Raw genomic sequence first — 12,958 nt, 5'->3', positions numbered from 1 at the left:
TAATAAAATAACTCTTTAAAATCCTCGCATTTATAACGCGTCGTTGTTAGCTTCGATTGAACCTATACACGATGTTGTGAACATATTAGTAGGTATCGTCCAATTTAATATCGCCTTCAATTTCGCAGTATGTACACACAACAAACCTAACGAGGGTCACGAGTAGTTATCATCTCGAAAAACACACATTTGTATTGCTCCATACTTCGCGAACACTGAATACCATCTGGCAACTAGCAAATGTTGCGTCGCATCGTTCAGTCAAAGTTCGCCTTCAATTGTGCCGTACGACTAAAATACATACACTGGAGCGCGAATAGTTATCCACTCAAAAAATTGCAGTGCATCTCGCTCCGAGAGCTTCGACTAAAAGAACAAGGCTGTGAGATTGTCATTGTTTTGTCATTGTTTGCAACCTCTGGGGGTGTCGCAGGTCGAATTTTTGGCAGTTTTTAAATAACATAGCTACCTATTCAAGGCGTAAATCATCCGTGCTTGAGCTGCAAACTGAGGAAAATTACGTATCATTTTTTGTCATTTAATTCATCCAGACAAATCTTACGTTTAAGTCTATTTTTTAACGGCAGGCTGGTCCTTCATAACTTTTTTATGCTACATTTCAGTTTAAGAATTTTATGGCTCATTTTACGAGCATACTTAAACAATTTATGTGCTTTAATTTGCCTTACTAAGCTTGCCTCTGGCATCATCCGTCAGAAAGTTTTTGAGTGTTTCCTGAGAGGATGAAGAGAACGTGGAGAAACAACTAATACATAGCAACCAAGTCTTTTCCCGGAAGAGGTTTCCTCAAAATGTAAGTGATTCTTATTCTTGGTTAACAGTCAAGATAGGACTTCAAAAGAATCTTGTATGTGAATTTTAAGAAAAACAATTGTCTAAACGAAAATGAGATGAGGAAGAATTTGGATTCACTGATTCTGGATGAAGAGAAAAAATTCTCTGTCATTTCATCATAACTTTTCACTTAACTGTGAGCTTGAAACCACGACGCCATCAAAGGCAACTCTGTATTGGTGCTGCTTATCTTCAAAGATGGCGGGTCCTCTCACAATCAGAGGGAGAGTCTTCTGCAACCCCATTTTTTCAAATTATCTTGGTGAATGGTACTCAGTTTGTACAAACCACGTTGAAACGTTTTTTAAGTCAATAAAGAAGGGTGCTCTTAAATCCAAATTCTAATGCGAGGATACAACAAGCATTTCAAAGATTTTCTCAGAGCATTTTGGCTCTGAGTATTCATGGATTCTTTTACAGGAGACACCGTGCCTCATTGATACCATGTCTACATGCAAAACTTAGACAAAAAAATTGAATGGAATGGAAAAATGCAGTATTTGGCTGACTTAATTTCTGATGAGAATGACTGAAGTGAAATGACAGAAATCTCTTGAATAAATAAAGAAGGCCTTGCATGAAAAATGAAATTTGTTCCATTCTTTCGAAAGTCAAGAATTTAAGTCAATTACAATTATTTGTAGTTTAAATCAAGTCAGGGTGTCTATTAAAACAGGCTAGCCAAAAATCAGTACTTTTACAAAACTTTTCAAGTGCATTCTCTAGAAATTCAGTACCCTTTCAACAGAAAAATTCGGTACTTTTTGAGTACCTAGCTACTTGACGAAATTAGGCAAATTTCAAAAATTTGAATTTTCCGCTGAAACTGCGACAAAAAGGACAAAAAAAATGAAAAACTTCCGGAGCTTCTTGCGGAATTCCGCTCTTTTTCAGTACTTCCGGATCGCTCTGAAAATATCAGTACTTTTCCCGGACTTTCCGGAAATTCCGGACTTGTAGACACCCTGTAAGTTCATTTCTCCCCTCACTCATTCTATTCAAATTCAAACGCTGCATGGGAAGTTTCACTTTCTTCAGCTCTGCGACGACGATGAGACTTGGAAAACCTTTCTTGTGAAAGTCACCGCCTTCCTCGGACGCGACCGCCGCCTCCGAACGCCGTAGTAAGCCAAAAATAATATTTACTCTTCAGAGAAACTGTCACGCCACGATTTCGGCTCGATCTCTCGCTAGATCGATATATACCCCTTGAAGACCCGCCATTTCCTCTTGCGCGAAGACGATATATCGAAGTATTGGATCGATGCTTGCCGGTGGACTGCAAGAGTACCTATCGTGCTGCACCCTTATTGATTGTTTGCCGATACTGTCTTGCCGCGTTTCTTCGATCGTAGCCGGTGCTGCCGTGATAGCGAAGAGAGCAGTAAGTCCATGCTCAGATGAACCTCGAGACACATGAAAACATGTGCTTATCATGGCTCATACAGAAATGCACTTACTGCTCTCTTCGCTATCACGGCAGGGTGCTCGATAACAAATGAATAGGGCATGAGTCGAAAACTAATGCGAGACAGATACACGCACACCCTCTTTTTTCACCCCCCCCCCCCTCGCACTCTCTCTGTCTAATCTCCCTTCTGAGTGTCTTTATTTCTCGCCGGGGCCGCTGCCCCCCTCCCCTCGCTCAACTTCTAAGAGACCCCCCTCCCCCCCTATTTCGGACTTCTGATTCCCTATTTGCTCAATTTTCACCATTCAATTGCCTTGCATCAACTTTAGTAATGAATGATCAAACACGTCGTTTATGTCCTGACGGACTGGCCATTTTTTTCCATTCTTTCCTTGTTTTTTTTTCATACTTCCACACAGTGCGATTACCGCCCTGCATGCAATGATGGAATTTATCCTTCAAGACGTTGAAAAAATGGGAAGTCTACAAAAAGAGCTGAGGAGGTAGAAATTATTCTACTTGATGTTGTATATTCCCCCTTTCTTACATTATGATTTTTTTTTATATAGAAAATAAATCTGTAAAAAAGAAGCCCACATAGGAGAACTGACGACACAGTGAAGTCGTGTTACGTACAACTTACACCTGAAGAAATCAAATGCGGGTCACACATTACGAATTCTCTAAACCGCCCAAACTTTCAATTTTCCTCGGGCAAATAACTCTAGTTTGAGTTGTTAGTAAAGGTCCCGAATAATACTTAGCCTGACCTGAAGATCGAACCAAAAAATTGTTTTGGATTTTTAGTATCCTGGTTTCTTTTTTGGATTTCAACACTTTCCAGAAAACTCAAAACTTGTAAGTTTTGGAGGATGCGATGCCTGATGTTCTCCCACTTATAAGATGAATATTAAGTATATGTATATACTTGAATGAGTGCAGACTGAGATGGGATGTGATATAAAAACTTGTTATCTCTTGTGCCCGGCGACATTACGTACATTATATTAACTAATTTTATTATAGTTGCTTGGTCGAAGCCGGCCACCGGGAACGCAATCATAGAAGCACATTCAAAGTTTTGGAATGAAAAAACGCAGGAAATCGAGGAAAAATGATAATAATCGAACAGAGATGGTAAGACGAATGAATAAATATGGTAATGAAGATAGACTTAAAAAATGAACAGAGAAATTGCCGGGGATTCTATACAATTCGCCAGAGACGTAAGGGGTAAGGTACGAGGAACATGCTAAAAATATTAAATGACTGAAGTGTATTTTGTCCCTGAATGTAAAGGGACATCTACCTCATGTACTCAAAATAATAATTACTACAAGAACATTCGAGCACGTGTTTACTTACAGTCTTCCATGATACCGAAATTTCTATCCCTAAAAATGTTCTATTCGGGGTAAAAATACACCTCCGTCGTTTGAAGATACCTATTTTAAAGTTTGACCATAACCCACCTCCCACACAGAGAGAAGTTTCAACAAGAAAGTTTAGGTCATACGGGAAGTAAAACACAAAATAACCCGAGCCATCGGTTGACAATTATTTCGAGAAAAAACTTCAGCTAATTTTCTTGAAGAAATTTAATGAAAAACGAGTGGTGAATACCAACATCGCAATCGGAGGAGTGCATTTTCCCAATCTCTCCATCTTTTCCTGCAATGAATTACCAAAATAAACACAAAATGTCTGTTGATTCGAGTTTCATTTCCTATATTAACCAAAAGTAACACAAAAACACAAATATTTTTATCAGTGCACGAAAGATGAAGACGTAGGTATAAAAACTTTATTTTTGGTGGGGAGAGATATCAGAGAAAATATCGGAAAGAGATTTAGTGTGCAGATTAAAACTAACCGCTTTGTACACGAAAATGATACTTGGTCACGGAGGATCCTTGTTTTGTTTCAGATGATCTCGCCGAAGCTCTGACGCGGAAGTACGGTACACCAAAATTTTTCAACGATATGAGCGATTTGGGGCGGAGAATTGCTGAGTACTACAATATAAAGAAGACCGGAATAAAAATTCGGATCGTTTTATTTGTTTAAGTAAAATGTGAGGCTTTGCCGGTAAGATTTTTGCAACTCGGTATGCAATGGAAAATAAACGCATTTTTATGTTTACGCTAGTTTGGGTTAGTTTGTTGACAAGTATCGATGTGTCATTTGGTTCTGATGATAAATGAAGTGAAAAGATTGAACAATGGTTGTGGGTATAAAGAAATTTCCTGACTTTTCTCGGGAAAAATTTTTAATCGGAAGAAACGAGGGAACGTTGTGATGCTCATAGGGCGTCGAAACAGAGCATGGGCCTTATAAGCTCTATTATTCGATGCCGCGATTATTCTAACGCGAGTTCGAATAATCGTGCCATACACAGTGTGGCTGGCGTTAAATGCATATTAGCGCCTGCAAGACTGTAGGAATGCTTCACGCATTGCGCCAAACAGTACGGTCAGCGCACGGCCTATATTAGCGCCTGCAAGACGGCATGAATACTTCTCGCATTGCGCCAAACACAGCGCATTCGTTCAGTTGCCGTAAAACGCCTATTAGCGCCTACAAGACTGCAGGAATTCTGTAGGACTGCGTGTTATCATTCTTGACTTCCTGCTACAGTTTTTACCACAGTTAAAGGAAAAATATGTATCCTCATTGTAACAATTCAGAAACTCGTATGATATTTAATTCTTTTTATTACATTAAAAGAAAATAGAACAAACGAAAATATCGCGTCGAAATTTGAAGTCATTTAGGTAATTTCGTGGAAACTTTTACTTTCTTGCTCTTCTTGCGGGTAGAGGAAGTATCGTCAGCACCCCCTCCCCCCCCCCAAAAAAAAAGAAATAGATATATAAATAAAGTCGAACTTTTTCTCTATTGAATACACCGTCAAACGATCCCGTTTGAATTGTACGTTCGGACAAGAACGCAGAAAGAAAAATTCTGAAGAAAATTCGTTCGGAAGAAAATTCTGTCTACTCGGATGAAGAAGGCGAGCTCACCACCTGAGGGAAGCTTTTCCCGATACTCTAGGCTCTAGGGTGAGGTTGAGTTTAGGTCTCGGAGGCGAAAGTGAGAACTTGTGACTTTTCTACATGAATCAGAACTAGTTCATTTCCGCGATAACAATAGCGGACGTGTACGAGGATACGCTGTCATACCTGGGCCTTTGTGCGCGTTGGACCTTCCTAAACACCCGTGTGGATCGATGGGACCGTACAGTCACGTGCACATTTCAAGACGAAATGTCGGGTCGCTCTCGCTCGATAGCCGAGTTCGACGGTCGCTTCCTGAAAAATAAAGGTGCCCATTCGTCGGGTAAAGATGGGGGAATCGCGGGAAAGTCGTGTCCGCGGCGATGAAATCTCTCAATTTCCTCGAGTATGGGTATGATAATAAAAATAAATTGATAAATGCCGATGAATTATTCAAGCGGCTCCGTGAATCCGGCGCGAAACCCGTGCAGGTATCCGAGCCCGCTGGTCAGAATTGCATAAGCTTTGGTTAGCTCGGAGGGATTCTCATTTGCCTCAAGCTCAATGCCAGGAGCGTTTTCGGAACCTCCTCCAAACCTAAATAGGGAAATGGAGATGTTGCATGTGTGAGGGATTTGCAATTCGGCAATTGATTCTTACATAAAAGTTCGCGAGAAACACGATGGTGCCACTGGTTTTCTCTGAAATCAACTCCCAAGCTCAAAAAAAGCTCCCAAGTGGAGGCCAAAATGGAGGGGATATCCCACCCTACCCTGAGAGTCCACGTCTACATCAAGACAGACTCTCCTTGCAAAGATAGGGGGCAAATAAATTAGCAGGGTTGCCGTGTTTTCAGTTTTAGATTCCCCAAATTAAGTGGCAGCCCCGTCAATGTATTTGCTCCCTATCTTTGCAAGGAGAGTTTGTCTTGATGTAGACGTGGACTCTCAGGATAGGGTGGGATATCCCCTCCATTTTGGCCTCAACTTGAGAGCTTTTTTCGAGCTTGGGAGTTGATTTCAGAGAAATCCAGTGGCACCATCGTGATTCTCGTGAACTTCTACATACAAATCAACAGTCAAATCGCAAATTCTTCACACATGCAACATCTCCATTGTGGAGTCAGTACACCGCCAATATTGTGACCAAACGATGCCAGTCCCTATTCGGTGATCTTCGACGAAATTTAAGGGAATTTCTGTCAAGTTCAATAGCATCTATACTTCACCTCATTCTGTTTCATGACAATGTGATAAGACTTTGAGTAGAGCTGTGCTTTCTTTGTGGTAGTTCTCTTCGCAGTTAAATCCACGGTGTAACTCCGCGACCACGTATCTTGGTTTGCGACGTGGTAGACTTCCTGTCATAATTTATTTTTTAAATAGAAGACCAATCAATGGGAATTCCTAAAAACCGCTTTGATTTTTCTATCCTAAATAAAGAAAATTCTGCGAGAACTTCCAAGAATGATGTCGCTTTGTTATCTTTTTAAAAAAAATATAAGAGCGGAGATTTTCAAACACCGCCAACGAGATACGTGGTTGATATCTGTATAGTTGGGTCTCTTCGCACACGTAATCCATTGACTCTCGAAGGAATGAAGAATTGGTTTTGAAACCTAAGTCCTTACAATAAAAAGTACAAGTAAGATTAAACCAATTTTTCCCTGCGAGGTAACTTGGGAAATTAAAGATATAACTCAAGCAAAAAAAGAAAAAGAAAAAGGTTTCGACCTTTTCTCCTATATGGATTACATTGCAAAAAGGAACCAAGAGCATTTAAATGCCGCTAATGGTGCAACTTTTTTTACCTTGAAAATACATGCTGATCATCTTAAAAAGTTGTATCTTTACTCCCGATAAACGTTGAACTCAAGATAAAAATTCCCTTTGTGAACTTAATTTTTTTTTCATGATTTCAGCGATTTCATCGCAAATAATACAAGTTGCACGATCCTAGCAACATTGGAAATGCTCTTGATTCCTTTTTGCAAAATGCAATCCATAATCCTCAAAATTTTCCGCCGAGGGCTATCACGACATTGAAACATTTTTAACGCTACGTTGCGTCTGAGGCATGCGCCGCACCAATCGAGGAAAGTAAAAATGATAGTTAGACTAAAATCCAGAGGGGCACTAGCTAACCTTTTGTCTCGTCAGCCCATCTCACTCCGCTCGGTTATACAAAAGCTTTTTGAGGGATTATATATCAAACGCCTGAACAAAATTGTTCGAACAGAAAAATTGCTCCGCGATGCACAGCTCGGCTTCCCTGAGAAACACTCTCCGTTAGAACAGCTGCACAGAATCACCAAAGCGATGGAGGAAGCGCTTGAAAAGGGTGAACTCTGTGTGGCCGTTTCCCTTAACGTGGCTCGGGCATTTGACCGAGTCTGGCATGAAAAATTAATACGTAAACTTTACAAAGTGATTCCGTCCAATCTCGCGGAGCTCGTTTCATACCTGAAAGGACGTAAGTTCGAAATACGCTTCGATGACGCAAAATCGATATTTAGAGATATTGGGGCGGGAGTTGGGCGAGGATCTGTTTTAGCCCCTCTCTCCCTGCCCTCTTCACTTCTGACATCCCACAGTCACGAAGCGGGGGCAAACTCGGCGTTTTCGCTAATGATACTCTAGCGCGCTCCCTCCTTCGCGCTCCTGCCGAGAGGCGCGCAATAATTTGCAGCAACATTTATCAGATATTTATAATTGGACCCGGAACGATAAAACAAAACTGAGTGCCTCTAAATCTGTAAAAGTACCTCTCGCAAATAGGAAGGATGAGCACAATTCATTGAATCTAGTCTACGGAGAGAGACCCCGTATACACGATGCAAAATACAGAAGGCTGACCCTTGATGTAAAGATAAAATGGATGGTAACCGCGAATAAAAAGAAACTTTGTGCGCAACAACCTAAAGCTCTTTCGAAGAATTTGCGGCTACCAGCCGTAATTTAACGTAAGAAAGAAATGAAAGACTAGAAATTTCAGTGAAATTAATTTCGTAAAATTTCACGAGATTATGAAAGATTTCATATTTTTCAGGGGCTCGAGTATGCAACCCGCACTCAAACACACACGAAAAGAAGAAAGTCACTATTTTTACAATTTGCGAAGCATGAAAAGGAACCGGTATTTTTCAATATCTTTCATAAATTTCATGAAATATTTCACGTGCAATTTCAAGATTTTATTTTTCATGAAATTTTGCCACCCCGCACCAAGCATCAAATCAAAATTAATGCTGCAACTTTAATTAAGAGCTCCTCTGAAAGACTATACACCGATAAAAATAGATGTGCCCTTGTGTTACTTTTGATTAATATAGGGAGTGAAACACAAACCAGTACAAATTTTGTTTTGATTTTGGTGCAGTTTGCGATGAATTTAGCGCAAAAAACGATTACGAGACTGGGTAAAGGTATTCCTCCAATCGCGACGTTCGTTTTCACTACATGTGTTTCATTTAATTTCTTCAAGAAAACTTAATTACTCATTTTAATTTTCTTTTGAAATCATCAACCTTTTACTTCCCGTATTAACCAAACTTTTGTGTTGAAGTTTCTCTCTGTGTATTTTGATACCAGATCAGAGTTGCAGCTACCAATAGTGTGCGACTAAAACAAACTGAAAAAATATATGGAAAGTGTACATGTGAAAATACTTGGAGTTATAGCAGGGGCAATGTGGAACGAGGTGAACATAAATAAGATATCGAACGAGGTGAACATAAATAAGATATCGAACGTGACCTCAAGATAGAATCTGTGAAGGTGCTTACGGAGGATACAAACATCTCCTAAGAAACAGTCTGCACAGATGCCCGAATCGGGACGCACTTGTCCTCTTGGATTGGCCTGGCTGCAAGTGCACCCCAGTGGCGTGACGTGAATGATCGATTATCGATATTTCCCCCATTTAAAGCTGTGGTAAAGAATCGATTATCAAAGTGTTCCTTGCGAACACTTTGTTTATCGATCTTTTTCCATAGGTTTAAAGGGCAGATCAATCGCTATATATCGCAAAGCACGCCACGCCACTGGTGCACCCGTCAATTTAAAAAAAAGTACACCCCACGCACTTTGCACCGTGAGTCCCGCACGCAAATTTTTCTCGTATTTCGACGAAGTTGCAAGACCCAGAAATTTTTACCGTATCAAAAGCCTCTGTTTTTCCTGTAAAATTAGTATCAACTCGTTTCCGACGGACTACAATAATAGACTATTAGGCTATAGATATGATTTACACTAAAATGAGTACAAATATTTATCTGGTTTTTCATGTAGTGTCGCTACAACCAAAAATTAAACCATGCAATCTTTTAGAGCACAGGTCTACAAAATATTCTCATCGTACATACATATTATTCAATGCAAAAAATTGCGTGATTCATAAATTTCATCACGTGAAGATGGAACTGTTTATGATGTTTTAGATGAAACGATTAGTTGACTTTCTGCGCAATGAAGGCTCTTTAAAAATATGTATTCACAAAAAAAGTTACGAAACTATTGAGTTACTGATGAATTCCATGAAATAGGTATCAGTAGACAAATTCCAACGGATGTTACAGTTTTTTTGAACATTTTTTAGAGCTTTCACTCCTTGCCCAATCAACGGCCCAGCGCGCCATTGCCAGTCTCTTCAAGTAACCCGAATTATTGCACGGCGACACGGGTTTTTTGAGAGCGACTAAAACGTGAAAAAAACATGATAGTGGAAAACATCACGTGAGCAAGCTGTAGCGATATCCATAACCATAGGAGCGCCCGGCGGACGGCAGTGACATGGGTACCGTCGGGAGCGGGTAGAAGCCGAATCAATAGAACTTGCGTCAGAAAAGTTAGCAGTTGTTTTTTTTCTACTGACTGTCACGCGCAGTACTGCCGTGAAAGCGAAGAGAGCAGTAAGTGGCAAATTTTCAAAATCGAGTTTCTTTAAATTCGTCTGAGCTCCTGTACATAAAATCACTGAAAAAGCTATAACAGCAAAATTCATCTTAATTGTATGAAAACGAGACATACTTATGAGCAAGACGTAGGTGCGCAAAAAATGACATACTTTCAGGTAAAGCAGCCGTTAGTGACAATATTCCTCCAGAGAGTCAATGAAAACAGTGCTTTCAAGTACAGAGCCGCCCTCTTCTGTCAATTTCTAACCTGCCATGAAAATTTGTTTCTTGTGTGTCCCAAATGCAACCACGAAAGTATGCAGGAGATAGCACTTACGGCTGTCTTGCCTAACACTAGCCTAACATGAAAATGAATAACATTCTTTTCATGTAATTGAAATAAAATCGGTTGATTTTTAATAATCCAAACGATTTCTGAGAGCCTCTCGGGTGATTAGTGACGATTTGACATATAAGAAAGCTTCAGCAGCTGACAGAGAAAGAGGCTTCTTTCGATAACATTTTCCGGTTAAACGCTTCTAAGTCCGTTTTCTCAGAACTTCATTTTTGCACTTACTGCTCTCTTCGCTATCATGACAGATTATGGGTCAATTTTTGAGTCCTATTGGACGATGGCTGCGCAATTGTCTGCTGAGGGAGAGCAAACGACTACTAACCTATCTAAATTCCTGAAGGAGAGCGATATTTATACCGAAGAGGTGTTGAAATTGGGCACCCGACTCCTTAAGAGGTAATTAATATCAAATGAGCAGCAAATGATGTGTGCCGGCACACATTCTTTTTATGATGAAAACCATGGAGCAGTATCTAAATAGAATTGCACTTTCCAAGCTGCATTCAAATGAAATTGCAAAAATGATCAAATATTACATTTTGCGGATTGGGAGAGGACAATCATCCTCCAAAATTTTGACAATACCCATTATACAGTTGCCTTTTTCCACGCTGACCTCAAAAAAAAAGTGTACTTAGGTTAAAGTGTTAGGATCAAAAACGAATAAATCATAATAAAAATTGCAGCGGTTACAAAAATTCAGGATCGAAAGGGCACAAATTAATTTTTAATCCTCATCGTAATATCGACTTTGAATTTCGAAATTACAAGTTCGAATCACTCTGATTTTAAGCAGTAGTTTAAGCATTAGATAAGAAACTTCATCGTGCCAAAAAAAAAGAAGAAAACAGTGGTGATTATTATTTGAGCGTTAGAAAAAGTTTCTTTGTGCGATTTTGATCCTACATGCTTCACAATAGAAGTTGCATTCATGAGAACAACTTAGCGACATCATATGAAAATGTACATTTTCGTAGTAAATGTGGCGACTGATATCCAAATTAACATATTCTCTAGTATGTGGCTTAACCAAACTTGGTTCTGTATTTTTCATACCAGATTTGACAACAGTGGACCACAAACTCCAATTATTTGCCCTGTACTTTCTCGAGTATTTCTCCGAGATATGTATAGCCCAGGACTCCAACTCACGGAACGTGACTGTGCAATAATGCTCGTTTTCATCCCTGTGGATAGCTATTCATTTAGGGGCTTGAAATTTTCAGGGATGGTTTGTACAGAGAGCTGTTAGTTGACATCCAGGAAGGGGAACATTTTGCCGATTTTGTAGTCACGTCTAGGAATTTGCCGTCTGTAATGAAAAGGAATATGTCTGCAGCGACATATCCGTCCCTCTGCTCAAACTAAACAGCAAACAACAATGAAATAGTCTGTATTCTAAGTTTTCCTTCAGCAGATACAAATTGAAGTTGTAGATTTTGAGATATTTCCATTTGGATTAAGAGGGGTTGGAAACACGCATTTAAAGAAAATTGGTTAAGAAACTTCACGGAAAAAATGATATCGCTGATTTAACAATTTTGTAGTTAAAAAAAAGTGTCCGACATGTTTCAATGTAGATTTCACAATCGGTATGAAAATGCAAATTCAACCACCCCCATGGTTAAATTAGCTTCCCACTATCGTAAAATTCACATTTGAAACAGATCGGACTTATTTTTTAGTATTTTAAGTTAAATCAGCAATCCATTTTGTTCCGTTTTGGGGTAAGTTGAAATCATGAGAAACAGTCACTATGGAGCTCTGAAGAGGAGAATGTTCAAGAACTGAGAATCATTACACAGAGCAATTTTTAATATATATATATATATATATATATTCTAAGTAGGTTCATGTGGAGTGGAAGTAAAAATGTGCAGGGATGAGTGGTCTCTTTCCCCTCGCGTGATTTTGAAACCATATTCACTCTGTGCTTTTGATGATAAACTGAGGGTGTTTGCAAAAGGGATACCGGAAAAAGGGTGGTAGCAGAAGGTTTTACAGGAAACAAGATAGCGTTAATTTCCTGAAAGGGACCAGTGGTTATCAACCAAATGTGAGACGGTTGTCAGCACGTGTTTACAAATTAGGAACATTCTGAATATTAATTAGAATATGCGAAGAAAAGAAAGTAAAGCAAAAAACGTATGATGAACTTACCGGTCCAAATTGTTCGAAATAAGTTTTGACATCTTCTAAAGTCGTCGGAGCCGAAAGACCCCCTACAAAAATCTTTTTTGTTCTAGTGACCATCTGAAAAAAAAGAAAAGAAATTATTTTTTTTTTATTTTTTCAGTGAAAAATCGCCAAATCTTCAAAATAGTCCGAACATAAAACAACTCATGAATAAAAGAGCTCAAAATTACTTCATCATCTTTTTCTCAAACGAAACACAAAGAGAAACAAAAAACTGTTCGACCTTGTGCTATCAAACCAAACTATCCGAG

The 12,958-nt window shown here is 39.3% G+C and overlaps 1 protein-coding gene across 3 annotated transcripts in view; it reads right to left on the bottom strand.

Annotated features, from left to right (window-relative positions):
- Rbp6 (RNA-binding protein 6) overlaps positions 1–12,958 on the bottom strand; it is a 243,401-nt gene that overhangs the window by 82,513 nt on the left and 147,930 nt on the right. For all 3 annotated transcript variants that reach the window (XM_019060155.2, XM_019060156.2, XM_019060157.2), the window contains one exon: positions 12,672–12,764. In XM_019060155.2, coding sequence (XP_018915700.1) covers positions 12,672–12,764 — 93 coding nt within the window. The remainder of the gene's footprint in view (positions 1–12,671; positions 12,765–12,958) is intronic.

The sequence above is a fragment of the Bemisia tabaci genome, chromosome 1 (assembly GCF_918797505.1).
Source record: "Bemisia tabaci chromosome 1, PGI_BMITA_v3".
Classification (NCBI taxonomy): Eukaryota; Metazoa; Arthropoda; class Insecta; order Hemiptera; family Aleyrodidae; genus Bemisia; species Bemisia tabaci.
This window is presented reverse-complemented; position numbering and strand designations above follow the sequence as displayed.